Here is a 15,432-nt window from a genome sequence, read left to right on the forward strand (position 1 = left end):
CAAGAAAAATGAAATATGTTCCATAGTATATATGACATTCCTGGCATGTCATAGGGCCGTTATTTTCAAGATATTAAACGCACTCTAAAAAAAAATTGGTAAATAGGAATTTTATAATTTAATATATATTTGATTCCATGTAAATTACAACAAGGGTTTGGTATTTAGCTTTTTGATAAAAAAAAATTATTGAGTAACTATACTGTAATTAAAGAATTTGATTTCATAATAATTAAGTCATTTTTTTACAATTATTGTTTTGCTGATTATTTGTTAAAAGATTAATCTTGCTATTATTTTGCTAGGCTTTTGAAACTTACAAACATACAACAATTATAAGGGATCACCGACAATTAGTCAGCAAATGAACGCACAAGCTATGTTGACTCTTTTGACATTCTTTTTCTATAAATCATATTATGCGGATTCGTTCAAACTAATCCATTAGTATTTTTATTTTTCAAACCTAAACAATATAATACAATTTTTTTTAGTTATATCAAAAGTTCTTAACAACAAAAGAAGGGTTAATTACAATAATAAAGCATTAGAACCTAAACAGTTTGTAAAATGTTATAATTGTGAAGACTCAATGAAATCAAGTTATTCAAGTAATTTGTAAAGTTTTAAGTATACATGACTAATAACTTATTCATAGCCCGTGCGTAGACAGGGCTCAAAAGCTAGTTCTAGCAATAAGATATCAATAATGTTAGTAGGTATTTGATGTTTTGTTAAAGTCATACAAGTTCATTGATTCACTTGACCTAATAATCATGTATACTACTATTAGCTAAAATAGAGTGGAATTAGGAAAAGGGGGTGTGAATAGAAAAATAGGAGGAACATGACATGCACATGTGGGAAAAAGGGTGGTCAATGCCTAGAGTTAACGTCGAAAAGTCCCACCTGATTCTCCAGAACGAAAAAAAAAGGTTTTTCCTAGCCAAATTTTTTTTAAAAGGTTTGCCTGAATAAAAAATTTATTTTAAAAGCTTTTTCGGAACAAATTTTCCTTTAAATTTATGTCTACTTGGTCAAGTATAATTTTGAATATATAAGAGCATTCACATTCATTAGGCTCCCCATAATTTCTCTCTCCTCACCTCATTAGTCCACATCACTTCTCACTAACTTCTTCACATACCCTCACATTTTATATTTTCATACCTACATTCATTAACCTCCCCATTTACTTTCTCTCTCCTGTTTTTCCATATCCCACCACCTTTTCTCTCTTCTACTTTAAAGTATCCCACAAAAAAAAAAAAAAAAAAAAAAAAAAAAGGAAAAAAGGAAAATCACATTGCTTGATGATGGTGGCAGACAAAAAAAAAAAAAAAAAGGACCCCACTCTTTGATATTGGGAGGGTTCCAATATTATTAACCTCCCCAAATTAAAGTGATGGATGGGGTGCTTGGATCATTGGTGGGAAGATCTCCACTTTTACTTTTTGTCAAATGGAGAGCTAAATTTCCAAGTTTCCAACCAATGTAGATGCTCTAATAGTCTAACCTCCATGGATAATGCTAGTGAATAGAGGTGAGTACGTATAGGTATTTTAGCAAATAGCCTCTTATGAAGTACGGAGCAAATCTTTAAATTTACGTTGTATTTCTCATGATTGTCAAATGCAGAGTATTTCATAAGACTACAGCGCAGACAAATCACTGCTGAACAAATACACTCTTAGTCCTTAATGAGTTAGTTTAACAGAAATTTGGCAATCAATAATGGACACAAACAAACAAGTAAACACATCATGACAGAATTATGCACCTCTATTCAAACTAACTGCCACAACTAGCCCTTGATTGTCAAGGTAAAATACTCATTCAAGAATCACTTTACAATTTAATGTCACTTGAATTTGCATATTCTAGTACTATGCATGTAATACTGTCTTCTAAAATGATACTAATGTGAAGATGTTACAATCAATTTGTGGCAGTTGTCATCTGTCAGCTGTCTATGATCACCTTCAAGCTATGATGGATGTACAATTAGCTGGTAATATATGTACCTCTTCGACACAAATAAAAAATTCGACCCCAGAAGAATTTTTTTGCGTGTGCAAAAAACTACCATTGCTGGAGCGCTTCTAGTCTAGATTAGCAGTCTTCAAGCTCGATAACTGCCCAAATACTAACCGCAAAAAATGATTTCCGCCCAATGTCAAAACTAGTTTTAAAAGCTTTTAGACTAGCTTCATGTTGTCTCAGCAAACTCTATCTGGCCCTCTGCTATAGCCATAAACAATATAGAAGACACACTATCAGGGAAAAAGTCATTCACTAGTGTCAATCCAAGATACATAATAGAGAACACTGATATTTGAATTATAAAAACCACCAGTCCACCACAACTTGAGTGATTTCTTCCCAAAAAACTTAAAAATAAAGAAAAAGAACAATCCATCATGGCTAGAAGCATTTAACTGGGCTAGAATCAATATTGTTGATAGGCAACATTGATTGGGCATCAGTTGAACATCTGTGAAATGGGATGCTATGAATGCTTTGAAATCATTATTAGGCTATAGGAATAAAGGCAAAGTGGGAGAAGCAAATCAGAGTCCGAATATCCTTCCAAGGTTTGAAAAAAAAAAAATTAATCTGTAAGCAAGCTCTGGTAAAAAAAATCTGCTTCCAAGGTTTCAAAAGGCAATACCAAATTCTACTTCATCAGCTGATCCGTGACGCTAGTTGTATCGTATTATATGGCCAGTGGGGATTAACTAATTACTGATGTTTGCTATCCCTTTGAAATAAATTGTCCACTCCCAAAAAGAAAAAGATTTTAAGAATTATCAATTTAGAAACTACGCCTGGAAAATTGGTGATAACAGGGTAAGCATTAGAAATTAAAGCTCTTCTAGAACAGCCACTCAAGAATTCTCTTCATCAAGACTTGTTCTACATACATGAAACTTTTCTTACAAAAACTTGGAAAACAAGCTTACCTTGGCTAGTAGGTAACACAACAGAGCCCTCAGGCATTGAAGATGGATTATCCAAGAGAGCTAAATCTGATGGGGCTGCAGCTCCATCTGATTTCTTGACTTCAACATTAGCTTCTAATGTTTTCGACTCTCTAATTTCTACCTGAATAATCATTCAAGCAGAAGACGCACAGGTCAAAAACACATAACAGTTATCTAGACATCTGTAACTCAAATGATTTATGAAAGCATGGTAATAAGCCAAGTATTTAAATTGTTGCAAATTGTGAATTGATTACAAAATTATTTTAAGTCCAAAGTGCAATATGAATGGATAGGCATGAATGCGTGATAAACTAATTGATTTTCCAAATGAGCCTCTTATTCCTCAAGAGTATTATGATAAGGGCAGCCGGGCAGGTAGTAAAGCAGGATAGCCCGTTAAGCTACAGATCATATTCTCTGACATGGGTAAAATCTATGAGCATAACAGTAATTAATTAATCAAGTGAGTGCAAATGACCAGTGAGAGTTATTCATCTGAGCTCTGGACTCTTTAAGTGCTTTAAAATGTAAGAGGCACACTTCTCAATTTATACATTTGTTTCCTAACACCTTTTTGCTAATTTTGAAGCTTTACAATCTGGTATTGCAGCAGTGCCTGTCTCATACAGTCATACAACTCTCGTTGATTGCCCATCTCATAGTGAGGAAAACTCTAATTCGCATACCTTTTAAACAGGTGAAAGAATCATCAAGGACAAGGCACAACCGCAAAAGGATGTTTTCAGACTCAATAGAACAATATGTGTTAAGTGTATGAGAGAAAGAGACATATGTGACTGAAGGATGAGGTGAAGCAGCAAACATACAGCACATTTAATTAGATGCATAATTAATCTAAAATAGGGTAGGGAAGTGATCAAGCTTTCAGTTTTCTGACGGCAACAAATAGGCCATGTTTGGTAATTAGAGTTTTGACCAAAAATGAGCTTAATTGACCAAGTTAGAGGTTTGACAACAAGAATCATCTAATTTGGTTGTTTGGTAAAAGAGCTTATTTAAAGAGCTGATTGGGGCAAATCAGCTAATTTGTAAAAAGCTAAAAAGTAGAGCTTTTTCATTTTAGCTGATTGAGATGTGGTTGCCAAATGACAATCTTATCCTAAAAAGTTACTCTAATTTACAATGTCAATGCCCTAAAAAAACATGTCAATGTCTAAAATTGTCATTTAATATCTTCAACTAACAAAACAGCTATATCTAATCAGCTAATTTTACCAAACAACTTTATAAAAACAGATTAATACAATCAGCTAGTCAAACAAGCTAATACAACCAGCTAATGTAATCAGCTTCTATCAATCAGCTTCTGCTAATAACCAAACAGGGCCATAAACTAACCTCCTGTGACTGGCTCACATCTGAATGCTCTGCAATTTTAGAAACCGATGCATTGGTAGGTTTTATAGACTCGTGAAAAGTTGGAGATATTGTAATAGGACCCTGTTTTTCATTTACCTTGGACTTGACATTTTCAGAGTCCTTTTTCCTGAACAGCAATCACCATGAGTAGATATTAAAAATAAAAAATAAAAAAAATAAAAAATAAAAACTTCTTCAAGATAAAGAAATTATACAAGAAAAAAAACTGCTAGAACCTCACCCATGCAAGCTAAGGTTAGCTTCAACGGAAGTTGAAAAAAGAACTCCACGCAATGGTTTTCCGTCAATAATGGTTTCAATAGAATATCCACTAGCAAAGTTTTTAGTAACTTTGGCTTGAAATGTTCTCTTCCCTATTGGGGGTCGGTACATATTTAGATGGAAATACTGCTGACCTGCACAAGAGCTCATTGTCTGTAAATCAAGAATACATGTCTGCATTTACAATGGTTTTCCGTCAATAATGGTTTCAATAGAATATCCACTAGCAAAGTTTTTAGTAACTTTGGCTTGAAATGTTCTCTTCCCTATTGGGGGTCGGTACATATTTAGATGGAAATACTGCTGACCTGCACAAGAGCTCATTGTCTGTAAATCAAGAATACATGTCTGCATTTACAAAAGAAAAAGAAAATCTTCGTGGAATCATCAGGTAATATGCAGGAAAAGGGTACATCATAACATCAGCAAACTATGACAACAGAAGATTTGAAGTCATAAGTAGTACAGTGATAGTAAGCAATTAGAAATTTAAGAGAATTGAATATTGGGAAAAAACTAATCCACAACATTGGACATTATGAGTGTTCAAGCTCACCTATACTGTCTCCGGGGTCACATATTATAAGATTTGAGATAATTATACACCATATAAATGACATGTCACATCACATAATGTCATTTCCGATCCTTATGAAACTAGAATTCAGCACTTATTGCATTAACTATTGATCTTATCATGTATGGGGGCCTCTACAAAAGGTCTGGACTTTAAGGTGGCTCAGGAAAAAAAAAAGCCAGCTGTTGATATAGACCCAATGTTGCTCCAGTGACAAATATGGAGACAGCCCCAGGAACTATGATCCTAATTCTGTGATGCTCATCACCCCTTAGACTTCAATTAAAATATACAATTTCAATCACATTCATTGGTTTCAAAATCTACCCTAACAAAGCCACTGCAATCCTAGACAACTATATTGTTACCAGACACCATGCCAGGGATTTTTTTTATTAAAAAAAAAAAGTAAAGAAAAGAAAAGAAAAGAAAAAAAGAAAATGTCACTCAATAAAGGTCTTGCTGCTTTCAGCTCAGCCCTTTGTCTGTGACAGGCCACTGAGAGGAGGCCTATACTCATTCAGAGTTTAAGGAAGGGGGTGGGGAGAGAGCAGAAAGATCTGAAATCAAGAACCTAGTAATCCATTCAATGTGAACATGTCACAGTACTACAGATGAACCCTAATTCATGTGGATCCTTTCACGAGCATATACTACGTATAAAGATTATAGGAATTGATGCTAATGGGCTTCATCCATTTTGATTGTGTTTATCCTATGATAAACATGATATACACCAACTCCTATCCATCAATATTAAACTAGCAAGGTTTTTATGGATGGAATACTTTTATATAACGATTTAAGTTGACTAATATCATCATATCGCAGTTATCAGCTATATGAGCATTGCACGACTAGAGCCCAAGCATGAAGATTAAGTTCATGAAATTTGAGAAATATGCTTAAATAAGCAATGACATCACATATTTCTATCTTGTTGACTGTTGTATGGCACAGAGAATGGTGGCATATATTGTTACGTTTAACTAGATACATATAATAAAATACTGCATATATGTTGTCTTACTTTGTTGGCTACCGTATGGCACAGAAATTGGTGAGCTAAGATCAGCTGCCTCATATGCGACTATAGCCTTATCGTTCTCCGAAGAAGCAACGTATTGTTGTTGACACTTCATTTTCAGTTGTTTTCTGAGAGACAATTTTTCTGACCTTCGCTCTTCTCTTCCATCATCCCTAAAAAGTTCTAGTATCAAAAAATAAATGCAATCAGCTCCATGCTGCCATATACAATTATACATATTAATTGGTGAAAGTTTAAATTACCATTAACTGAGTATTGTTATAGCATATAACAATGCGTACATATTTAAGTAAAGAGTAGAAATGTAAAGACCTGTGTGGAAGAAGTACATATCATCCAGAGCCTCCAGATTTTTATTGCAACCACCTATGAACACCAAAACACCAACTTTTGATGGATCCAAACAGTCACCAGCCATAGAGAATCTAGCCGAAGGTCCATCACCACTGGGCATAATTTTGGTCCAAATACCAGTATCTGGAAAAAAAATTCAAAAGAGCAATGAGTAGGAATGGCAATTCAATCCGAGTTCGATTCGAATCCGACCCGATCCGAAGAAAAAAAAAATCCGATCCGAATCCGTTTAACAATAGTCCGAATCCGATAAAATAGATCCAAATCCGAATAGGAGGCGGATCAGACTTGGATCCTACGCAAAGTCCGACCGAGTCTGATCCGATCCGACTCCGAATATGAGGATGTGCTTTGATTATGAGTTAAGACAATTGCATGCTTGCTTGTAGCAAATTTTTGTTACGTAACTTAATTAAATACTAATTTAAATATGTTATGTTTAGACTTTATAGCCTATGTTTTTCCTAATTTTTTACGCACCAATATGTTATACGGAGTAAGTAATAAAGTTTATTCGGGAAAATACAAGCAATTATAGGTATATCATACATTACAAAAAAAAAAAAAAAAAAAAAAAGCATTCGGATCATTTGGAGGTCCGAGTAAACGGACCGGATTCGGATCCAAAAAATATGAGTCGGATCGGATTCGGACTCGAACTTTTCGGATTCGGACCCGAGTCCAGGGTTCGTTTACTAAAAGGATCGGATTCGGACTTAGCCGCATCCGATCCGTTGCCATTCCTAGCAATGAGTTGAGCACACAATTACCATAAAAAGATAGCATTATTACATAAAACAGTGATAATACTGTATAAGGAAAAAAACAATAGAGAAAGGAAAAGCAGCAGTTTTTCATGAACTCTAGGCAGTAGGCATTACAGTGGATAAGAAAGTGGTGCAGCTGATAAGATCAACAGCTCCCTCAGAGAATAAGATGACATGAACAGCCAAATTGTGAAAATGATGTGAATGTGAGCTAGCTTATGGGTAAAGGATTGGGATAGGTCCCATAAACTTCACTACCATTTGTGGCTCTCTTAAACCTCAAAAAAAAAAAAAGAGTGAAAACGGTACAGTGATTGAGAGGGACAAAAGAACAAAATATTCTTACCAATGTCAAGCATATAAAGATCATCGTACAGGTTCTGAGCATCAGTGAATCCCCCAAATACAAATATGTGCTTGCCAAAGGCCACAGTTGAGTGCCCAGCACGGGGAGGCAACAATTGGCCAGAAGTATTCAACTCTCTCCAAACAAGAGTATCTGTTTCAACAAATAACCACCAGTGTAAGACTACTTTCTCCCTCCTTTCTAACATGAACATATGCATAGGAAACAAAGAAGGCCCAAAATAATAAGAAAAGAAATGTTTGTCCACAGTAACAAACTAATTTTAATAACCTATAATACTTTGTTTCTATTAGACTGGCTAGCTGCCAAAATAAACCGCCATGGTTCTTTACATAATCATGTAGCATGGTGTATTCTATTTCTTCTCATTTTTTTTTTTTTTGAGAAAGGTAAAATGACACTAGCATAAACTTCTGCTGTATTGAATAATCCAGTCGCCAGTCATTAAGAATAATTGGTTCACTATATTGAACTATTGTGTAACACTGTAACCTCAAGTAATTCAGGAAAAGAATTCAACCTGTATCAAGGATGTGAACATCGCATAAATAATAATCATGCTCATCTTCACCGCCAATAACAACGATTTTGTTCTTCCAAGATGAGCAAGAATGGCTATCTCGTGCAGCCGGTGGCTTGCCAGATGTTGTAGCACATTGCCATACAAAGTTCTCTGCAATTACAAGGAAAGGTAATTAATATCATTTCTTCATTCAGTTGTCACTTTCCAGCCTAACAGACCATTGTAGTAGCCTATAGACTACGTTACTTGGTACCCATGTCCATGAAAAAAATCCTTGATTAGTGAAGTGTCCAAGTGTCGAAAGTCCGACACGGGTACTTGAGGTAAAATAAAGAGTATGAGTAACATAGCCTATAGATACTATCTCTGTTTTTTTGCTTTTTTTTTAATTATTATTTTTTTTTTTTAAGTCATTGCAAGATGTTACTATTGACTTATTGAGGGAGACTTCACTTGAGAAATTAGAAGCAAAGGGCTTACTTGTATTCAATATATGAAGATCATTATAATACACTTCAGTATGATGGTTCACAGATTTGCCACATCCACCAAAAATGAAAAGTTGTTCTCCAACAAGGGCTGCACAATGGCCTTCTCTTGCCTGTGGTCCATCGCCCCTTACATGTGGAGAAATCCATGTATTTGATGCTGCAAATGTATGGACCACATTAGCAAAGAAACATCAAGTGCCAATACCTTGACGCAATAGTCACACAGCCCAAAACAAAAATTATATGAATAAATAAATAAACCTCTGGAAGTAGGTAGTATTTCTCAATAAGAAATTTAATACTGGTTAAGACTTAGGAGCGAGACAATTGAAAGCTTCATGCATAAACCTATGATGCAAGATGAGCAAACAAGGATACGTCACATAACCCATAAGTTGGTTATACAAATTCCCTTCTGTTAACAGAGTCCACTCAGAAAATTCATGCATATATAAATATAATGAACCCGTGCATCCAATAACAATTCATACAAGATGTCAGTCCCTCTTCTCTAAATTGCTGATAAGCATAAAACTACTGGGATACGTAGAGATACACAAATCATCATAATACTGTCTTTATGTGGATACTATATAAGTTTCACATGTAAAAGTTTGCCAATATTTTAAAGTTATGAAAGAGCCATTTGAAAAATCACAATAGTTATTCCTTGAGTGTTTGACCATATCAATTAGCTACTCTCCAGGCCAGTAGATTTTGGATACAAGAGTCAGGGAAAGTAATATCCTTAAGAGCATTAAATCAAACATAACTAGCATGTACTTGATTCAATTTAGCTATCTAAAAATTTTATATCCTATTTTATTGTTTCCATCGAATATATGAAATTTCAAAAGAAACAAAGACAAATATAATTTTCACTTGAACTTACAAGTGTCTAGTATATATAAGTCTCCAAGGGGGTTCATCCCATCTGTCCCACCAAACAAGAACAGATTGTCTCCAACTGTTGTACAAGTATGACTGTCCCTAGGAGATGGCGGAGTTCCCTTAATGGCTGGCTCACTCCACGTTTGAGTATCTACAAACCAACAGCACAAATGAGATGATGAAGAAACCTCAAGAAGAACATAAGGAAAAGTTTATAAATATGAAGAATAAAAAAAAAATGAAAAAGAAAAACATGAAAAAAAATAATGAAAGAATATAGAGATGTTGGAGGTAGGTTGAATACACTAAGAATCTGTACATGTTAGACGCTACTTGTATGAAAACTTCGTCATATTATCAGTGCCACCTAAAACAGGATGAGATCAGAAATACACACACTAATCAAACTGTACATTTGACTTTGAGATACCAAAGAATATCTGCTTCAGCACACACTTAAGATTCTGAAGCATAAATAAGTTTGGCAATGCAAGTACTCAGCTACAACAACCTTCACCTTAGATTTGAGCTGACAGTACATTACCCGAAATTCACCCCCAATGAGCCATTACTAATCAAGGATATGGTAAGAACATTTGCTCCAACACTATACTATTACTCCAATGCCTACAAGCTCCCATCTAGGGTATGGTAAGAAAAAGGCAAATGTACGTAGCAACATATCGTTAAATCGTATATTGCAAAGCGTTTGTTTTTGTTCAACCCGAAAATAAGGCTTGGAACCAGCAATAATTAGCGTGCACTTACTTCCAAACACAATTCCAGCCAACAAGAATAAACAATTGAATTTATCAAATAGTAGTATTACATTCCCTCAAAATAGGTATTTCAAAATTATAACCTAACGGCCCGTTTGGTAGACGATAAAAACAAGCATAACCAATGCAGCAAAATTGAACAAGAAACATAAAAAGTAACAACATAGCCACCACAATTTCACAAAAAACACATTACAATTAACTATGAACAACATGATTCCAATTAATTACATAAATTAACAGATACCCACGTTAGGAATTTAAATTTAAACAAATACCCAGAAAAATTACAAGCGTAAAAAGAATTCCCAGAACAAAATTGAAACAAAAATTCAGAAAAATATGAAAAAACAGGAGAGAGAAAGACCCATCCACCATTGTCAAAAACATGAACTTGGTTAGTCTGAGAATTGTTCTGGCCATAACCACCAAACACGTACAAAAGCTTTCCTCCTCTAATGGCGTTGCAGGTGTGTCCCCACCTCTTTCCGGGCCCACCTCCCTTCTCCATTGCTGCGCTCTGCTTCCATTTCTCCCATCTCATTTTTCTGTAATTTTTCTGGTTTTTTCTTGTGTTTTTTTTTTTTTTTCCTCCTCTTCTCTTTTGCCAAATGTTTAAACAAGAAAAAAATTGAAGAAAAATTAGGAACCTGGGAATTGAATTTGAATTTTGATTAAAAGGGTTGATTAGAAAGATTTGGGAAAATTTTGAAATCCTAAAGAGTAATCTCAGTCACTGCTGAGAAAAAGAGGCCGGCAAACAAGTGTTACAAGCTGCTAATAGAGTTTACTCAACGAGAGTAACGTTTTTTGAGGGTAATGTTGTATTGTACTTGTTATTAAGAGGATCACAAATTCACACAATTTATAAAGGACAATGACGTAAATGAAATTTGATTTTGTGCATCTTTTAAAACTTTAATGAAAATTGGAAATTAATAATCCCACCTTTGCCTTTTCTTTTCAAAACAATCCCACCTTTTCGTATTCCCACAATAATCTCACCTTCTACCCCCATCTTCTTAAAACAAGCCTTCTCACCTATTACTTGTTAAACCGGTTTTTTTTTAATTCTCTTACCTTCTTCAACCTCAAGCTTCTTCCATGGCCACCACCCATAATCTTCTTCCATAGCCACCACCACACCAACCCCCCCGACCACCTTGAAACCCCCTAACCTTGAAACCCGACCATCCATACCCTTAAATTCTACCACCTTGAAACCCGACAACCTTGAAACCACCACACCAACCCCCCCGACCACCCATACCCTTAAATCCTACCACCCCTTACCCGAAACTGACCACCGCAGCCACCCCCAAACTCGACCACGCGTGAAATCCCTAAAGCCCAAACACGACCACCCACGACACCCCTAAAGCCACCACGTAATTAAACCTAAACCCAGAAAATTAAACCCAAACTCAGAAAACTAAACCCAAATCCCAAAATTAAACCCAAACCCAGAAAACTAAACCCAAACGACGAAGGAGGAGCGAGTTTTGGGCGGTGCTGGTGTTAGGGAGGGGGATTTCGGGCATGCTGGCGTTTTGGGAGGAGATTTACCGGTGGTTGGATGGGAGGGCTGGCGACAGTGGGGTGCCGACGGTGGTGGCTGGGAATACGATGGTGGTGAGAAGTGAAAATTATTTTTTTTTTTATTTTAAAAATTAAAATTAGACCAATTAGAAGGTGACATGTGGCAAGTCACCTTCTAAAACAAGTTACCAATTTCACAAATCAGTAAAAGGCCTGTTTTAAGAAGATGGGGGTATAAGGTGGGATTATTGTGGGAATACGAAAAGGTGGGATTGTTTTGAGAAGAAAAGGCAAAGGTGGGATAATTAGTTTCCAAATTTCCAAACTTTAATCAATAATTACTTATTTTTATTTCATGATAATCATAATATTTTGATTATTTATGTACAACTTTGACCATTAATATTTAGGAAAAATGGAAATTAAAAATTCAACATTTGTCCTTTCTTCCCTAAAAAATCCGACCTTTATTTAATTCCACAAAAATCCAACTTTTATACCCCACCTTCACCAACAGATCCCTTTCACCTTCGATGTACAACCGCTGTTGTGGTTGATGGTGGTTGTGACCCTTATGGGTGATGAGAGAGAGAAAATACGAGTAAAATAGGGGTAAAAAAAAATGGGTGGGGAGTATTGTAAGGGCATGGTGTCCATTCACCTAAATGTTGGCGGTTATGATAAAAATTGTTGTCTTTACTTAACACCCTCCAATAAATGTAATCAAAGTTTGCATCAAAAAAGTATATGAAAATAAGCATATGAATAGTGCAAAATTTAAAGTGTTGCGTTTATTATAAAATGAAGGTAGTGTTGTACACCCTTCATCCCAAAAATTTGCCCCATTTGACATCTTGCGGTTTTCAAGATGCGTCATAAATGGTTTTATTTTCATTTTCAAACGTATGAAAATTATAAAACTTAGGCCTTGTTTGGTTCACCTTATTTGTGCTTATCGAACTTATCTGATCTGGTATGGTCTGATTTGATCTGAATGTTAAATTTGACCAAACTTTGACCTTAAATATACGATAATCTATATGGAAAAAAAAATATCAAGTGGAATCTTGTTAGATTCGTAATAATGTATATTTTATTAATATGTAATTTTCATAATTTTTTTCATTACAAAATTAAAGATATTTAATTTAGCGATAAAAAACTACACATAAAACATGATCTAATATGAACTTATTTTTTCTGATCTGAACTTATTTTTTCTGAAATAAATAAAAATAAGGTGAACTAAACAAGGCCTTAGTCCCTCTGTTCCTTTGTATTGGTTATGTTTTGACTTTAAACATTTGACAATTCACTTATTTGACCATACTTGTAAAAAATTATAACAATTCAATATTAATAATGTATTGTTGAAATGAATCAAACAAGACCTCTCATGACAATGTTATGTCTTATATATTTGGAATAAATTAAGAGATTGTCTCATACTTTATTATCTCTTACTCTCATGGTGATAGTATGATAAGTGTTTTATTTGTCCACTTATCACGACTTTTTAAAACACAATTTTGTACTCTTTCCCCTAATTCAATCCCTTTTTCTAACTCTTTTTGTGCATACTTGCATCTTTTGGGTTTTCCGTTTCTTTTTATGTGTGTGCTCGTGTTTGTAGGTTCAATGAGATTATGGTTAAGTAGCATGAGCATGTAAACTTTCTCGAGGGAGCACTATCAGGCAGGAGCGGGCGTGCACCCTTACAGGAGCGGCCGCTCCTCATCCCAGCACCACATTCTGCCTCCCCCTGCACATATAGGAGCGGGCGTGCAGCCTTCAAGGAGCGGGCGCTCCTCCCCGATCCTCTACTTTCTGCCCCAATCTGTTGCAAGGGGAGAGGGCGTGCAGAGAGCCCAGGAGCGGGCGCTCCATACAGAGGAGCGGGCGCTCCTACTTACTGGAGCGGGCGCTCCTCCTGTTCTGAATCCCGATTTTGACGGATTTTACGATGTAATTTCTGGGCATATAAATAGGACGCTTAGCTTCAGTTTTCTGGATCTTCTTCCCCTTTTTAGTTTTCTTAGGCCCTTAGTTCTTCTCAACCCTCATTAATTAGTTTAGTTTCTCAAAAACTCAATCATTTGTAAGCATTATTGGAAGTTTGTTCCATGAATTTCAACAATTTTCCCAACTTTGAAGTTTATTAAGTAATCTCTTTCCTCTATCTCTTGCTCTTAATTTTCAATTTTAATTGCTTTGAGTTGATAATTTCTCCCTTAATCTTGTTTATTTATTCTTGCATGTTTAATCCATCCTTGTTTCATCTCTTTCCTAGCTTATTTGAATTCATGAAAACCCTTACTTTAATTGTTAGATTAATTTCCACCATGTTTAGTGAGTAGTCTCTTAGTTAGGGGTTGGGTGAAGACCCAACCAAGCTATGGTTAATTGACTTGGAATTATTCATGTGCTACCTTGGATTGATAGTTGTTTGTGCTTGAATTGATAATTGCATGTGTAATTTGTTGGCCACATTATGCCCATGTGTTCATCCCTCTTCTTACATCGAAAGATGGGGTTTTGGAGTGAGTCTTTTCTTGTGTAATTAGATTATGCTACTTTCATGATTTTGGATGTTTGGTTTCATTGACTAGGTTGCTTTAGTATGGTAATTAGGTGAGAAATCCCAATTATTCGAGCTTCATGCTAGTTCGGAGCGATCGAGAGACAAACTCGAGCTAGAAACCCACTTCCTACCCTTGAGACTTAATCCTTATCGTGTTAGTGCTTAATCTAGGGAGTACTTATGTTGTGACTTTGAAAGAAGGCAATGATAAGTTCCTTTTCTATCTTCTATGTGTACTCATGATTCGTCCTTGTTATTGATTCCTTGGCTTTGGTTGGTGTTGAATCCCGTTTCCCCTAGCATTCTTCTATATAGTAGCTAACCATTCAAAACCCAATTTGTGACCGAATTAGCTTACAACCGTTTCATACTCTTGGTGTTCTTCACCCATTCCCTGTGGACACGATCCTCTACTTGCCCTGGACTTGTCTTAGGTTAGTTTTGGTAAAAACATTGTTTGGTTTAGGGTGATTGTCCAACGACCGATTATTCCCTAACCAAAATGGCGCCGTTGCCGGGGAATGGCGTTAAGCATTGAGTTACTTATGAGATATGTGAGACTAGTTCATTTGTATAGCTTTATTTTTCTATGTTTTCTTTGACTAACCTACTAATCTCCCTTCTAGTCTTCTTTGTTTATGCCCAAACGCAGCAATAGGACACTTCCTCTTGTGCCGTTGAATCTCGAGCTTGAAAAAGTAGTAAGGGCAAATCGAAAAGAAAAGAGGGCGAAGGCTAGTGGTGTCACATCGAGTGAGCCACAAGTGGTAGTTGAGACCGATCAATCTAGTTCTAGTGAGACTAGTGGAAACACCATTCCATTAGAGTCACCAAGGACAAATTCTCCAACTTCTCCACCTCTTCAC

General features: G+C 35.7%; 1 protein-coding gene across 1 annotated transcript; it reads right to left on the bottom strand.

Annotated features, from left to right (window-relative positions):
* Nucleotides 1–1,704: 1,704 nt before the first annotated feature.
* LOC145568523 (uncharacterized) lies at nt 1,705–11,101 on the bottom strand. Its single transcript, XM_081627945.1, has 11 exons — nt 10,822–11,101; nt 9,669–9,818; nt 8,766–8,933; nt 8,283–8,435; nt 7,742–7,894; nt 6,587–6,751; nt 6,315–6,436; nt 4,609–4,823; nt 4,347–4,494; nt 2,964–3,105; nt 1,705–2,244 (listed from the first exon to the last, which is right to left on the bottom strand). The coding sequence occupies exons 1-11, from the start codon at nt 10,988–10,990 to the stop codon at nt 2,210–2,212; spliced, it is 1,620 nt and encodes a 539-aa protein (XP_081484071.1). The 5' UTR covers nt 10,991–11,101; the 3' UTR covers nt 1,705–2,209.
* Between the last annotated feature and the right edge of the window lie 4,331 nt (nt 11,102–15,432).

This window comes from Chenopodium album, chromosome 11 (genome assembly GCF_948465745.1).
Source record: "Chenopodium album chromosome 11, dcCheAlbu1.1, whole genome shotgun sequence".
In the NCBI taxonomy this organism is placed as follows: domain Eukaryota; kingdom Viridiplantae; phylum Streptophyta; class Magnoliopsida; order Caryophyllales; family Amaranthaceae; genus Chenopodium; species Chenopodium album.

Coding starts and splice junctions, on each gene's coding strand:
- LOC145568523 (XM_081627945.1), bottom strand. CDS start 10,990: ATGAGATGGGAGAAATGGAAGCAGAGCGCAGCAATGGAGAAGGGAGGT. Junction 7,895..8,282: donor TGTTCACATCCTTGATACAG/GTTGAATTCTTT, acceptor TTGTTGAAACAG/ATACTCTTGTTTGGAGAGAG. Junction 4,824..6,314: donor AGAACGATAAGGCTATAGTC/GCATATGAGGCA, acceptor TTGTAAATGCAG/ACATGTATTCTTGATTTACA.